The following is a 15,834-nucleotide window of genomic DNA, read 5'->3' as shown; positions in this document are numbered from 1 at the left end:
GCATGTGCTGTTTCCAAGCCACAGCCCCTAATTAATTAGAGCAGAGCAGATACAAACCAGGGCACTTGTGTGGGGCTGAGGCAGAGCTGGGACAGGGCCTGCTTAGTGATGGGGAGGCAAAGGCAAAGGAAAGGCAAAGGCAAAGGCAAAGGAAAGGCAAAGGCAAAGGCAGAGGCAGAGGCAAAGGCAAAGGCAAAGGAAAGGCAAAGGCAAAGGAAAGGCAAAGGCAAAGGAAAGGCAAAGGCAGGGACTCCTCCAGCGTCTGCTCATGGCTGTGTGCTGAGGAGAAACCCAGACTCTTTTCCACTCCCTTCAGCTCTGGCTGTAAGGACAGACTCCTTGGAAGTCATTAAACGTGTAATGTCTGTCTGCATGGCCGGGCAGCGCAGGCTGCAGCAGCAGTTGCAAAAAGCATCTCGGGCAGCCCCACAATGGCCGCAGTGTTCCCTGGCCGGCATCTGTAAATTCCTGCTGCTTGATGAGAGAAACATCCACACGGCTTCCAGGGCTGCAGGGCAGGGGCAGGGGGTATTAAATCCACAGGCTGCGTATTGTTACAGTGTCTGGCCCCGGAAGCTTTTTCCTTAGCTGAGCCACCTACGGTGTGTGGTGGGATCTGGTGCCACTGTGACAGTCCTGGGCTCCCCAGACTCTGGACAGCAGCCAGGTCACTGCCAGGGGCAGACGCTCACACTTGCAATGATGCTGTGATCCTGCCCAGCAGCACCCCGCACTCTCCAGCAGTGCAGTGAGTGACCAACATCTGTCCCACAGGGCTCCCAGGGGAGACAAAGGTGCACGGTCCTCTCTTTACATGGTTCTGGTCTAAGAGGCTCAAGTTATTTTTAACACACAGCAGCTTTGTGTTTCCAATAAAAGCAGGAGAAAGAAACTAGATCAGCTGCCCTGACAGCACCATGCTCTCCATTCTGCAAGCATGCCTGCAAGTTAGTGGAAAGAAATCCTGAGCATGGCTAGGAAGGATGTGGGGATAGCCATCTTCTGCCCTGGAGCTCACTGGCGCCCAGAACACGCTCCCCCATCCCATGGAGCATCCACCCAGCCACAAGAGCCTCGACACAGACCCGAGTGAGGCCTCCAGGCTGCAGAGGATGGCACAGGGCACAGGCACGCAGCACTGCCTGGCTGCAGGGAAGGTCCCTGTGCCGAGGCTGGTGCTGAAGGCCAGGGGAGGTGCCCTCCTGCCCACAGCCAGGCACAGAGCCACGGCCCTGCCCAGCCAAAAGCCCTTCTGCAGGAGGAGACCCACTGTGCCACGCAGGATCCACATCTTCTAATGGGATTTCATTTTTAAGTGCTCAAAATCATTACTGGAACCACATATTTCTATCAGGTAAATTTCATTTGCATATGCAAATGATATCCAAATACACTGTACCATTAATATGATCAGTAATTACATAATAATAGTCACCAATCTCCACACACATCAAACTTACAGTTTTGTAGCTATTAAGGAAACTGTGCTTTGTAATTAAGATAATCCTCATTTCCAGATGCTAATTAACTATATAATAATTAGCTTCTTTTGCTAATGCAAATGAAGTATTTTCATCCTTATTGGTAAAAGATTTGCTTATCACTTAAAAAAGAGACAACCTAGAAATAATCCCTCCTCCTCCCTAAAGGTGAAAAGGTAACTCCATTTTTATCAGTCTCATTTGTGAATGTAAATTAGCCCTGATTAATCAAATCACAGATTAATGTGCCCATCCTGTAGCACGGCCAGTGCCTGGCGTGCCCCCAGCCCTCGGAGGATGAGGAGAGCCCGTGGCCAGAGCAGCCCCCGGCTCCTTTCCGCCGGTGCTGGCACTGCAGAGCCCCCGGGCGCCAGCGCCCGCAGGGACACACGGTGCCACCCAGCCAGCCGAGAGCACCGGGAGCCGTGCCAGCCAGCCGAGAGCACCGGGAGCCGTGCCAGCCTGAGGCTGTGCCTCCAGCCTGGGGCACAGGGGCAGCGCTGCCAGCCTGCCACGCCACCGCGGCACGGCCTGGCCCCGGCGCAGCGCATTCATCATCTGCTAAACCAATCCGCCCACTCTGCACCACCATTTGTCATTAATTATGCTAATCAGCACACCATTACTCTCCGATGACACCACAGCACTTATTAGCCAGTTATGGTTTTTCAAAAGCGCAGCTCATTGTGTATGTGAGTGCTGCGCCTGCATTAGCCTACAGGGAAGAAATGTCCAATTATGAAAAGAAAAAATTTGCTATTATCTCCCTCTAACAAACCAATTTAGTAATTATAAAAGTCTCTGAACTCAGAAGGATTTGTTAAGAAGAGCTGAGTGATGAAACCAGAGAATTTTCTTTGCAATAACTTTCTGAGTTGGAATTGAAGTGACAACAGAGAATGAGCAGTTTTTATTATCTTAATTACAACTCTTGCATCTTCACTTTAGATGATCAAAAAGCAGAATTTATATAAACACAGGCATATTTGGCTCTTCCATTAACCCATCTGATTTGTTTATTTTAACAGATATGCAGCCAAATGTGTGTAACATGTCACAGACCCCGAGACGGGCCTGGCCAGTTCCCAACGCGCAGCTCTGAAGCGTTGGATGTTGGGTGCAGCAGGCACCCATGCAGAGGCACCCATGCAGAGGCACCCAGGCAAAGCCCCTGCACACCTGAGGCACACACCAGGGTGGGGGACACCATCCCAGCAGCAGGGACACCGCCCCATGCTGACACAGCTAAAGGGATGGAGCCAGGCCCTGGAGCGTCCCTGGAAATCTGGCTTTGTTGGAACATCCAATTCCTCCACAATTCCTATGTTGATCTGCTCACTGCAAGGAGACACCACTGGTTTTAGAAGCTTAATATGTGTTAAGAGCTCATTAATATCATCAGAGTAAATGGGCCTATTAAAACATCTTTAAGCAATATCTGAACATACATCTCCCTAAACTATATTTAATGACTGTACTTAAGATACATTATATGAAAGTCTTAATGAGACATTAGATAGCATTTTGAAGATTAAAATTAGAGAATCCATATAAAGTCTGTCCACTTAATTTAGCCTTAAGCTACACTGATGAAATACATTACCACCAAATTATTACTTCATTAGAACAAATATTTTCTAATAATTTCTGATTTATGCCATTAGTTGTCTCCATATATATTATATATTCGTATCTATATGTACATATAAAAGTATACACAAAACAATTTTCTAGTTCAAGAGGAGATGGGAGAAATTCTGAGCTTTCTAACGGCTGGGTTAATTACTTGTCTTTTTTTTCTATTGAGTTAAAGATATGCAGTATTCATAACAGTCCATTTGTGGTGCCCCCGCTTATCCATGAGCCATAAGGTCATTTTTTAAACATTTGCTGGTTTGCTTTTCAAGGATCAGTAAGATGCCTCGGGCCTGGCATGCAGTGATGCTGTGATCCCACCTCTGTGCCCTCTGCAGAGGTTGAGGCTGGTGGCAGTGCAGCCCCCAGGCAGGTCCCAGCCCAGGGCTGAGCAGGACCCTTGTCCTTGTGGCCCAGAGAGGGCTGGGACCCACCAGAATTACCCAGGGCCTGGCAGGCCCTGTGGGCAGACCTGCAGCACTGCCATGGCACTGCCCCTGCTGCTCTGCCCAGGGATGGGCACCCACCCTACGACAGCCAGGCCACAGGACACCTCCAGCAAACAACTGAGTCACGGCCAAAACAAACCGCAATAAACTTATTAGCAAGAGGGTTTTATGTGTGGTTTATTTTGTATAAACAGCTTTTCATTAGATAAATGAAGCCCAACAACCTTTACAAATGTTTTCAATTATGAAATGATGCCATTGAGATATCTGGATGGTGATAATCAGGGAAAACACCAGTGACATCTCCTGCTCGGAGCTGGAACATGCTGCCTGCATGGCTGCTCCTCCCAGTCCCATCCCACACCAGGCAGTTACTGACTCCTGCTTTATTTGATGGAATCTGTAGCAACAACACTATTTACATTTATTCTGCCCGAGCCTTCTATCCAAAAGAGCAAACATCTCATTGTAACAATTTTGCATTTTTAACTGTGCGAATTAAGCATTCTTCATAAATAACAGCCTGGTTTGCTGCACTGCAACTCCTTTTTATTAGCAGCACAGAAATGCACAATGAGCAACGTGTTCTATTATTCTTTGTCAAATCACAGAATGCTACATTAGAATAACTCTGCTGGTCAATGTAATATAGTAGATTAAATTCAACTTCTGTGCAAAACCCACTGTAAAACAGCATGATAAGAAGGCTATAAAAAATTTAATTTTACTCCAAACTCCATCAGAAAAAAAAAAATGGTGTGAAAAGTAATTTTGCATAATCAGTACACGCCATCTGGAACAATTAACTGATTTCTATAGAACTATGAGGATCAGTCATATCTGCTTATTAAAGATCAGAAATTATACAAGTAATAAATCCTTGAAAAAACTAAGCGTACTCCTGCCTGTCAATGCTATTTTAACTTCAAATACTGAAGAACGCCTGATAAGGCTGAAAAGAAGAGATTAATATATGCAAATTACATCCAGCATTTAAAATCCCCAACAACTGTCTCTGGTTTTCTGTCCCTTATTGCTGCCTTTATGTTTTATTCATACACCAACTCACCTGTCACTTCATAAGCTATAATATTATGGGGGGTATTATTAAACAGCATAAAGCCAAGCTTTAATTGGAAAGCTTCATTGCATTTTCCAATTATTTGGAGTAAATTAAAAGCAGATGCACATAGTTTAATAAGGAGTCTAATATCAGTTCCGGGAAATCAAAATTCATTGTCATTACTATGCTGTGATAGTTTTGCAAACTGTACTCAATTTTGGAGGTTTTGAAAAGAAAATCTGTCCCTGCAATCTGTTAATTGTCATTCGGTTAATAACTGTTTAAATATCCAAACCTCTGAGCGGCTCCCTATTTAAAAAAAAATTAAACTCTGGCACTCAGCAAAGCAAAACAAACACAGCGCAGGCCACCCCAAGGTTGTGCTCCATGGGAACGGCACCAGTCCCACAAGCTCATCCTCCTCCATCAGCCACTGGCCTTCACCCTTCACTGCTGCTGTCCTGGGATCCACGTCCCCTCAAAGGGATCACCCTTCCCTCCATCGGCCACGGGCCTTCACCCTTCACTGCTGCTGTCCTGGGATCCCCGTCCCCTCAAAGGGATCACCCTTCCCTCCATCAGCCACTGGCCTTCACCCTTCACTGCTGCTGTCCTGGGATCCCCATCACCTCAAAGGGATCACCCTTCCCTCCATCGGCCACTGGCCTTCACCCTTCACTGCTGCTGTCCTGGGATCCACGTCCCCTCAAAGGGATCACCCTTCCCTCCATCGGCCACGGGCCTTCACCCATGCTGCTGTGGGGTGAGGGCACCCCTGTCCTGGGATCCCTGTCACCTCAAAGGGATCACCCTTCCCTCCATCAGCCACTGGCCTTCACCCTTCACTGCTGCTGTCCTGGGATCCCCGTCCCCTCAAAGGGATCACCCTTCCCTCCATCGGCCACGGGCCTTCACCCATGCTGCTGTGGGGTGAGGGCACCCCTGTCCTGGGATCCCTGTCACCTCAAAGGGATCACCCTTCCCTCTGTCAGCCACTGGCCTTCACCCTTCACTGCTGCTGTGGGGTGAGGGCACCCCTGTCCTGGGATCCATGTCATCACCTTCCTCCATCACCCCGCTGCGGATGTGCCACCAGCCTGTGCCCGGCACACCTGCTCATAGATAATGTATGGATCCAGGGTTACAGCCAGCCACTCCTCTCAGCAGAGACGAGCAGCCTGCCTGGAAGGTGATGTGTGAGCTGGGGAGCATGGGTGAAGCCCACATGCCCCAGCAGAGGGGACAGGGCTCCCACGCCTGCCTGCCGCGCCAGAGGGAGCCAGGACCACGCGAGGGCAGGGCAGCAGCCGGCCAGGGCCTCCACCCCCCCTGCCAGCACACGACAGCAGCAGAGGAAAGCAGCAAATGGCACTTTGGACAACAGCAGGTTCATCAAAAAATTGTCTGTCTTAAAAACGTCACCTGGGAGAGAACTCATGGCTCCATCATCCCCATTTGGGGTTGGTGTCCCAGCACAGCCTGGGTAACGTGGGGCACGCTGACACCGCACACCAAAAGGGTTTGCACACCATGGATGGCGTAATTTCATAAGAAACATACTTTTTGTATCTCATTAAGTATAGTGTTAAGTAACACACTTCCCTTTCTGAAATATGCAGCTGCAGCATTTTACATGAGACTCCAGCCTCCCTGAACTGCTGGATATTAATAGAGTCTTTCATAGCTGGAAGATTATCCAGGTCTCTTAGTCCAAAGACTGGAAATTGCACTAGGGTAAAGAACAGGCTGACTTTAATCTCAGCTTCAGGAAAGAGGTTTCAATGCAGAATAAAGCTTGTGTCACAACTTGTCTGGCTTTTGGACCATCCTGATTAAAATTCAGTGTCACAAAATATATATTTAGTTACGCTTCTACTCTTAAAAAGCACAAAGAGCTGAAGTGAAGGGATGGGGACCGACAGTAGAATGCAGCACAGGACCTCCCCTTCCAAGACTGGGGGTCCCAAAACCCTTGAGCATTAGAGGCAATTGCAGAACCACCAGGAACTGTGCTAGAAGATGAAGATAAAAGCAATCCTTGTGCACTGATCCAAAGAATAGAATCTCCCTTTTTTTTCAGAATTACCTGTTTTAGTGAAGTAAACACACTGTGACAAGTGCATAATTTAATTATCTACAAAAATAATGAAGCAAAACAATAGTTTGTAGAAATAAATTATTAACCTCTGATTAAAACACCTGTCCTTCTGTACACAGAAGAGAGCTACTGTGTCTTTTAAAAGGAAACAGACAAGTAAGGAAGTGGCACATGTGGCCAGATAACCTGGCATTTTGCAACAAGGAGGAAGTTGACATATGGGCACTGAAAATATAACAACATCTGAATTTAGAAAGACCTCTGAAAGAGACTTTTGTCACTACCAAAGTAAAAAAGAAAAAAACCGAGGGGGATGGGGGAGTAGATACCCACAGGCATTTCCAAGTTGGCCCCTCCTGGGCAGGAGGAATCCGGCAGCAAAGTGCTGTCTCAGGAGCAGCGTGAGAAGCAAACGCTTCCCACGCCACTGCCCAGGGAGGTGGCACCTGCCCCCTGCCGAGAGCCCCAGCCCGCAGGAGGAAACGCAACTCGGTTTCCTTTCCAGGAATCCACTGGCTTTGATATTTTTCCAGACCATTAACATCAGTTTCCAGTCTCTCTGCTGCCTCCAGAGAGCTGGATCAGAACCCTGCGTGAGCGCCAAACGTCGCTGCAGTGCCTGCAGGAGCAGCCCATCCTCCTGCAGCCCAGCCCAGCCCAGCTGCCCCTCGTGGCACGGCCAGAGCCTGGCTCACCTCGCCCTGGCTGGGCTGCGCCAGGCTGAACCCTCTGCCCTCCCCAGCAGGCTCTGCCCAGGGCTTCCTGCTGGGAACGCTCACCTGGGTGACCCAGCAGGTGGAGCCTGGACCGGAGACTCTGCTCACAAATGTTTCCCTCTCCAAACTCTCCCACCGCAGTTTGCTCTGACCTTTTACAGAAAGTGTCTTAAAGAGGGCAATAAATATTTAAATATCATAAAAAACTACTTCTATATAAATATAATAAATACCCATTTAAGTAAATATTTACCTCCCTAAGGTAATAAATACTGGTGTGTGACTCCAGAATAAACAAGCCAAAGCTGTGGAGAAACTGGCACTGTAAGAGCTGCACAGGGAAACCTCCTCCTTCATGGCATGCTGGCACACTCACTGCAGCCAACACTGCGCTGGCAGCCGGCCGCGCTTCCCTTCCCCGCTCAGCCGCCTTCTCACAGCAAAATACCTCACACAAGTAACTTGAGATGTACCAATAAAGTGTTTAAAGACCACAAAACAGTACCTTTAAGGTAGGAAATACATGCAAAGGCATCTCAGCCTTCCATTTGATGACGGCTGGAAAACCCATGGCTCCCCAGCAAAACAAACAGCAAGTGCTGCGGTCTCGGTCACGGCACGGGCGTTCCTTTATCGGAAGATAAAGCGTGCTATGTTTTTTGGGATCTGACATCTCAGCTCCAACCCATGGCTTAGACATTGCTTCTCTCCTCCTAAAGGGAATGAAAACCTTCACCTGCAGCTCAGCAAGGCCTTGAACTGAACTGAGAATGCTTTGGGTAGTGAGAGATGCTGCGCTTCTGGATCCTGTTTTATTTCCAAGGATTAACATGACTTGAGCATGGATGCCCAAACTTATGGATGACATATTAGTACATCCAGGTAACATCATTTCTTAAGGTACTTGCACAAATATTTTGACAATACAATTTCTATCCTAATCAGAGAACAGGCCAAGAAAGGGAGTGAGATTGTTCTGGAGTCAAATTACACAAACTTGTCTGCTGCTGCCCCAAAACACATCTATCTGTAATACAATGCTGAAGATGGCTACAGGGAAATTTCAGGGGAAAAAAAAGACAACCCTGTTGAGCAGAATGCACAGATCACCGGCAGCAAGGGCTGGAAACCACTGCTTAGTAACTTCAGAGTGTCACTGTGGTGTTAGAGCCCATCCAATTAAGTGAGGCCTGCAGAATATTTACACTCCTACGTCTCTTGGTTCCTGAAAGGGTTAAAGCTTATTATTAGCATATAATTTACAGGTCCCTTCTCCCAGGAAAGAAATAATGCACGGTAAATGCCACATTCGTTTTAATAATACATGTTACAGTCTGTGCCCAACATCTGCACAAAGGTAAAGCAGACAGATTTTTTTGACATGTCCCACTCTGCCATTGAAACACAGGCTTTTTGTTTTGTAAGTGATGGAAGGTTTAATCAAGAAAGCAGGCAATTCATCAATCGAAACAAGGCTGCTCACACTGCCCTGACAGCACACACGTGGTTTTATACAGAAGAAACCTGGCCACCTGTCAGCAGCACCTTTTACATCAGGATATACAAATACACTGGGTGATCAATCCTCCAGCTCTTCCCATTCATTTCTTCATTTTCTTATTGTATTTTTCTTTATGCTAGATGTTGCCCTCATTCTCTGCAGGAATAGATGGGAGACAAGGCAGGCTATGGCTGTTTATACACTATCATAAAAATTTATATACCCTTAGAGTGACTTATTTCCCTTCTATTTGAGTACCATTATTATAAATAATTTTTCACTTCATTGAGGAATTTTCCCTGTATGTTATTATCTGTGCCTGCCTGCAAGGGCTGCCTCTCCCTCACTGTGCTTGTGCCTCTGATAAGCCAAAGCAATATGCTGGCAGAAGATGCTCAAGTCTGAAATGAAGGCAGTATGTAGTCACAACAACATCTTAATTAAACTGAAGGCCATGAGGAAAGACTGTGCTGTGAAATACTGAGCCATGTCTGTCAACAGGTTTGTCTGGAGCGAGGCATTCTTCTTCCAGCAGCTGCCTGCCCCAGCATGCACATTAAACCTGGCAGCTCCTCAGCATCCTGCTCCCAGCAGCACCCACAGACGTTCTGCACATCACAAACCCTAATTCTGCCTTTGGGCTGGGTGCACGGCACGGGGTGGGACGAGGGAGGCTGCTGGGCACAAGGATGATGCCAGCAGTGCCAGTGCTGCAGTGCCATGGCTCGTGACAGGCTCTGGGCACTGCTTCCCTATCCCCACCCTGCCAGGGACTCACTCAGTAGTGCCAAGAGAAGTCTCCTTAATTTTCAGGTCACCCAGTGTGTCATGGCCAAGACTGGCAAGGACAAAAGAATGGTTAAAAACTGTAATTACTGCTTTCAGGACCATTTTTTCATTGACTCCAGTTTTGTGCAAACAACAACTGCATTGCACAGCCCAAGGGGTAATGGGCAGTTCCAGTGAGGATACAGTCATTCTGCCAAAATATATTTGAGATACAAAGTAGAATCGACAGCCAAAATTCATTTTATCTCCCCCAAACATGCTGAACCACAGCTGGAAGTGTTGTTTTCATTGAACACTGAGAAAATCTTGGATGTCTATAGAGAGCAAAGAGAGACCAAGCTGCAGGTCTTCATCCTACCCCCACGCCAGCCCTCCCTTCCCAAGCAGCTCCTCCTGTGCCCTGAGGCCATACTGAAGCTCAAAGAGACTGCTGCTAATGGTTTTTGTTTTCCTCAGCAGCCCCAAGAAGCCCGTTCTGACCTGGGAGCCAAGAGAGGGAGCCCACAGGGCAGTGCCCAGGCAGAGGGAGCCTGTGTGTGCTGGAGCGCAGCTGCCCCGGCCCAGCACACATCCTGCAGCACCCAGCTCGGCTCAGGGAGCCCTGGCAGCAGCCCAGGCGTGGCAGCCTGCTCCTAAATCTCCTGTTGCCATGGCACTGCAGCAGCGCTGCAGATAGCCCAGACGGAACAGGAAACTCGGGAATGGCTTCCAGAGTGCGTCTGGGGGCCAATCCCCCTCGCAGGGTCTGAGCACACAAAGAGAGCTGTCGCGGCACCTCGCTGCAGCTGCTGACAAGGCAGCCGTGGGCAGGAGCTGTGCACCAAAATCCTGTCAGTGCACAGGATGTGTCAAATGACAAGACCCTTTCTCTGGAAAGAACTCACAGCTGTAATAGCCATTACAACACTTGCACAACTCATAACAGTGTTTCTGGAGGAGAATGTGCAATTGGAGGAAAAATAAAGAGTTATACTTGAAAATGTGCTCAAGTAAGCATGAAGAACTAATGCTCTGTCCAGTTCTACAAGGCCTTGTTTTGTGCTTTGCCTGTAAGGATCTGGTAAAGTGCTCAGGCTCTCTGTAAAGCAGGCACCTCCTCAGGCTGCACCACGAGCAGAGGCCACACATCCTGTAGCAAGGGCAGTCCCACTAACACCACACAGAGCTGCTGCAGTTGGTGCTTTCCCAGGAGAGAAAGCTCAGCTTCCCATCCCCATGCAGAATTGTCTCCTGTGAACCCAGGAATACGCCTTCCCTCACATTTCCAAATGTATTAGGGCAGGAGAGTAACAAGAAAAACGAGGACTGACAAGGATTATGCAATTGTTACATTCTATCTCTTTGGGAACCTGAAGCTGCAGTTTCAGGCAGAGATTACCTTTTAAATAACCCTTTGATTATGGTACATGACTTAATGCCATGTTCCCATGTTACAAGTGCCACTCACTATTAATAGGAGGGACCTGTGAACGGTACATTTTTGCCATCTTCTCTTCCCTGATTATGCACAAGGAGTTTCACCTGCACAGCCCACTGAGCCAACTGCTGAATTTCCTAACTGTCCTAAAATCACCTTCAGCCAGATGATGGGACTAGACTTTCATTAGGCTTTGACAGAGTCAGGTTTAAATCCAGTATCTTTCTTCTCTTGCAAAAACAACATAACAGAGCAAAACCTGTGCTAAGCGTGATTGCACCGTGCCTATGACAATATTTGTTCAGGTGCCATAGTACTCCAAGAAGCCCTCCAAGAGCAGCGAAGTGGCCCAGCAGGAGCGGGTGAGGCGCGGAGCAGGGCAGCGAGGCACTGAGCTCACCTGAGATGGCGTACAGGTTGGAGTGCTGGTGCTCCAGGTCCAGGCGGCTGCTGTGGCTCTTGCCCCGGAAGCTGGCTGGCAGCGTCAGTGAGATGTGCCTGAGGGAAGGGAGGACAAACACGGTTACTGCAGAGCACAGGATGCTGCTCCTGTCAGCTCGCCCCAGCCTGACGACTCCAGTCAGGTTCAGCAGCAAACATAAATTTCAATTTTGCTTCCAAAACTGCCTACCAACTGTTCAGCATCAGCCCCTCCAGCCCTCGGGGCCCTGGGCTCAGCCAACAACCAAGGACTGCAGCAGTGTCCATCCATCCCCTGCAGGGCATTCAGCCCCAGGCAGGCAGAGCCAGCACCCACCAACAGCCAGCACGGCTCTGCCCCTTTACCTTAACCTGCATTCTCCAATGCAGAGCCCCAGGCTGTGAGAGTTCTAATAAAATGTTATCATTAACCTTCTGGACCACATTGCCACACGTAAAAAAGTCGCTTCCTCTTCACAGAGGGGTGAGTGCAGCACGAGGCAGAGGGAGCAGCTCCTGCCTCAGCTGAGTGAGAGCTCCTGAACCGGGCAGACACTGAGCACTGCCCTCCTGCCAGCAGAGCCAGGAGCCCCTGTGTCCCCCTGTGTGTGAGACAGGGCCCCGTGCATTCTCCAGCAGTGCACCAAACCCACGTCCTCTGCCAGCAGATTGTATCTACCCCACGAGCCATCTGGAAGTTATCTGCCTTCAAAAACAGGACATGTTTTGGGAAGAACAATGTATTTTTAGCCCTTGATGCAGATGATGGTGAACAGTACAGATAAAATAAGAAAAAGCAAGCATCAGTCCGAGTTTGCTTGTACTTTCCAAAGCTATTTTTAACCAAAAAAAGATGGTGTGAAAATATATTTGAATTTGGCTATCAGTTTGCAGTTTAAAACACAATCCACATGAGAATCTCTGGAGCAGAGGCATGTTTGTTATGAACACACTTTAAAACAGGAGACCACTGCCTGTGGGCATGACAGGCTTCTCGTTTGATTTTTAATAGAAGTATTCAAAAATATTTTCCAAGGCACCAAAGGCAGCCAGTAGAAAGACTGAGTTTCTCTGCCCTCTATGGAGAACTGCTTTCTTCTCAGCAGAAATAGTTCTGGAGGTAAATAAACCAGATCAACCTAAAAAGCGCATTTCTAAGGAGAGTATTTTTCAGAAGTTTGTGCCACCTTGTGCTGCAGGAGAGGCTGCCCCTGCAGGGTGGGCACGTGCCAGGGGTGCTGTGAGGATGGATCACGGCCCCACGAGGCACTGAGCGCACAGCAGCACCAGCCCAGCCCTGGCTGCCCAGCCCTGGCTGCCCAGCTCCGCGGGGATCCTGTTGTGCAGGGGTGACAGGGGTGACGTGCAGGCCCACACCTGCACTCCCACCCTCGGGGTGCTCTGGCACCGGGCTCTGACTGTGGTGCAACGAGGGTGCCTGGAAACGATGGCCTGCCTGCCTGCCTGCCTGCTCCGGGGCCATTTGCTATCCCCGAGGCAGGACAACTGGGCATTCCATTACTCCACTGCCTCAGACAGCCACAGAGATGTCTCCAAAAAGAACATTAGCTGCACAAGACAGGGCAGTGACTGCTGGATGGAAATCAGCTTTCCCCTTCTCTCTTTCTTTTTATAAAAGATGACATTGCAGGGAGGAATGGGAAACAAAGCCTAATTTATTTTAAATTAATGTAAACTTTGGCCAGGATCAATATAGCTTATACCTACCAACTTGATTGCATAATGCATTTTCCTTATGTGTTGTGAGAGCCAAATCATTTTGCATTGTAGAAGACAAAAAAAAAGAGGCTGCCATTGAAAAGCAAGAAAATCCCAATTACGAAGTCCCCAAGTTCCTAAACACATATCGTGAAAGTATGTGCAGTTCTGTGGCATATGGCAAATCAATTACTAGTTTAAATTTTAAAACAAAAACATGGTAAATGTGTTGCACAAATAATCAAGAACAACGGTTTGGTTTAGATTACAGCGGCCACTAGAGTTTTGAATACAATTAATCATCATTCCAGGCACCAGGAAGCCATATTGACACTTATTCCTAATTTGAATATTTAATTAGGGTGAAGTTCTTCATCAAATTATCACAGAGCTGGGAGGAAAGCCTAAAAGATTTAAACAATTACTACTTTAACCCTTACCCAACTGCACACCTGTGAGCACAACAGTCTCTGCTCTGCAAAGCTGGAATATGATCAGGCAGTGTGACATGTAGAATGGACTACAAATATCCTGGGGAAGGGGAACAGATACCCAGCATCCCAAAGGGCCTCTCAGGAGAGGCCAGGCTGGCACAGGCTTGTGCTTCTGACCGCTTGTGCTCCTTGACCTTTACCAGGGCAAAGCTTTTGGGCTGTATCTCTATTTCAGCATCAAGTGTGGTTCCTTCCAGGGCGTTTTTAGTTTGGGGCTTGTTGCTGGTTTGGTTATTTTTAATTGAAGAGCCTGTCCAGAACCATGTACCAGGCTCTTGCTGCCCACAGCTGACCTGGCACAGTCACTTGCTCCTGCCTGGGAAGTTTCCCAGCCCTGGCCCTGCACCAGGAGCTCCTGGGATGGGGCTGGAGCCCAGTGCTGCTCCAGACCTGCTGCACCTCCACACCCCGTGGGCACCTCCTCTGCACAGCCCTGCCTCCAATCACTCAAACACCCCTTTATGTGCTGTATTAATCCATATAAGAAAATCTCTTTTAATGAGGAGTGATATACTTATGAACTCTCTAGAGTCATAATTAGAGCAAACTAATTGAAGTTGTGTTTTGACACACTTTCCAAATTCATGGGTACTGCATGACATATTCACAGCACTACTGCTGCACACCGTGGTGACAGCAAAATCATTAGGCTAATAACACTTATTTGCATTCTGATCATGCCAGCAGCGGCCGTTAAATGCTGCCTCAACCAGCACTCGTTTACTCTGAAAGTTTCCACTGAAAGATATTAACAGTAATTATTAGTACTTTAGTGGCTCTCTGACGTTAAGGAATGGCAACTCACAAAGACTGTCCCCATGCCAATTACCTGCCTGCTGAAGGGTGACCCGAAGCAGCTTTGCTCCTCCCAAAGATGAGCAGTGAGGCAGGTTGGTGTAGCAGGAGCTCAGCCAGCCCCGCCAAGGCCAGGCCCAGGGCTCCAGCCTTGCCCTGCACAGCTGGAGTCAAACCCTGCTGCTCCAGCACTGCCCCAATACCAAACGGATTTCTCCCCAGCATACGATAATTTCAAGACAATTTAGAGCAAGTTTAATCACCCTCTTCACTTCAATTGCTCTTTTATTCAGCAAATCCACAGAACAAGTCAGCATGTGATGAGGAGATCCCTCACATGCAGTCTAAGGGGATTTGAGGTCTGTGCACATTATGGCCATTTTCTGAACATTTTTGGAGAGAAACTCACATAAAACAGGCCCAGGAATGCCTGACAGTTCCAAACCTGTTATTAAGAACTGTCTGCAGGAAGGTGATGAACTGCTTTTGAAGTGAGGGGGCAAGTACTCATAAAACAGAACAGAGGATCACAAGGGGAAGTGCCAGATATCAAAGGATGCTTCATAATTCATATAAAAATATCAACAATGTACAGCAAAAGCCCAATGGTAAGTTGGGCTTTGGACCCAGCAGTGACAGACTGGGTGGTACAAGTGTGACAGACAGAGCAGCATCTGAACCATCAGGCAGCAAAGTTTGATTTTTTCACAACAACCTTCAGAATGGTGCTGCAAGACTTCATGGGAATACCTTTCAAAAGAAAAACCCCAAAAAACCCAGAAAAACAACCTTACTTTCCATAAACAATGATCAAGCAAAGATCATTCCTCATGAAAAACGGAGAATGGAACAATTAAATTTCAAGCTGTAGAAAGCTGAAAACACAGCTAAAATGAGTTAATATCAGGCTGCAGCTCTCAAGAAATGCAATCCAACATGGAAGCTTTGCTTATGCAGACTGGAGGCACATTTCTGAGAAGGAAGCTGCTGGGGTTCTATGAACTGACACCAGGGGCCTTGGCAATGGCCCCTCTAGCAGGAGGCATCTCCTGTGGAACCCGTGGTTCCAGCAGTGGCAACGTCCCAGCTACAGCATTTCTTCACAGCCCTTAACTTTGACTGCGTTGGGGCACTGAGATGCCAGAACACCTACCTCATACTCCAAAGAACTGCAATGAAAACCTAAACTGCGAGGCAAGAATCACCTCAGGTAATGGACTTCATTCCAGACAATCTATTCTAATCGTGTAAACCAAA

The 15,834-nt window shown here is 48.0% G+C and overlaps 1 protein-coding gene across 5 annotated transcripts in view; it reads right to left on the bottom strand.

Moving 5' to 3' along the window:
• Positions 1-15,834, bottom strand: part of MVB12B (multivesicular body subunit 12B) — a 57,076-nt gene that overhangs the window by 15,033 nt on the left and 26,209 nt on the right. For all 5 annotated transcript variants that reach the window (XM_077189259.1, XM_077189260.1, XM_054646145.2 and 2 more), the window contains one exon: positions 11,550-11,647. In XM_077189259.1, the coding sequence (XP_077045374.1) occupies positions 11,550-11,647 (98 nt within the window). The remainder of the gene's footprint in view (positions 1-11,549; positions 11,648-15,834) is intronic.

Source organism: Agelaius phoeniceus, chromosome 21 (assembly GCF_051311805.1).
Source record: "Agelaius phoeniceus isolate bAgePho1 chromosome 21, bAgePho1.hap1, whole genome shotgun sequence".
NCBI lineage: Eukaryota > Metazoa > Chordata > Aves > Passeriformes > Icteridae > Agelaius > Agelaius phoeniceus.
The sequence above is the reverse complement of the archived record's forward strand: the minus strand, read 5'-3'. Positions and strand labels throughout refer to the sequence as shown.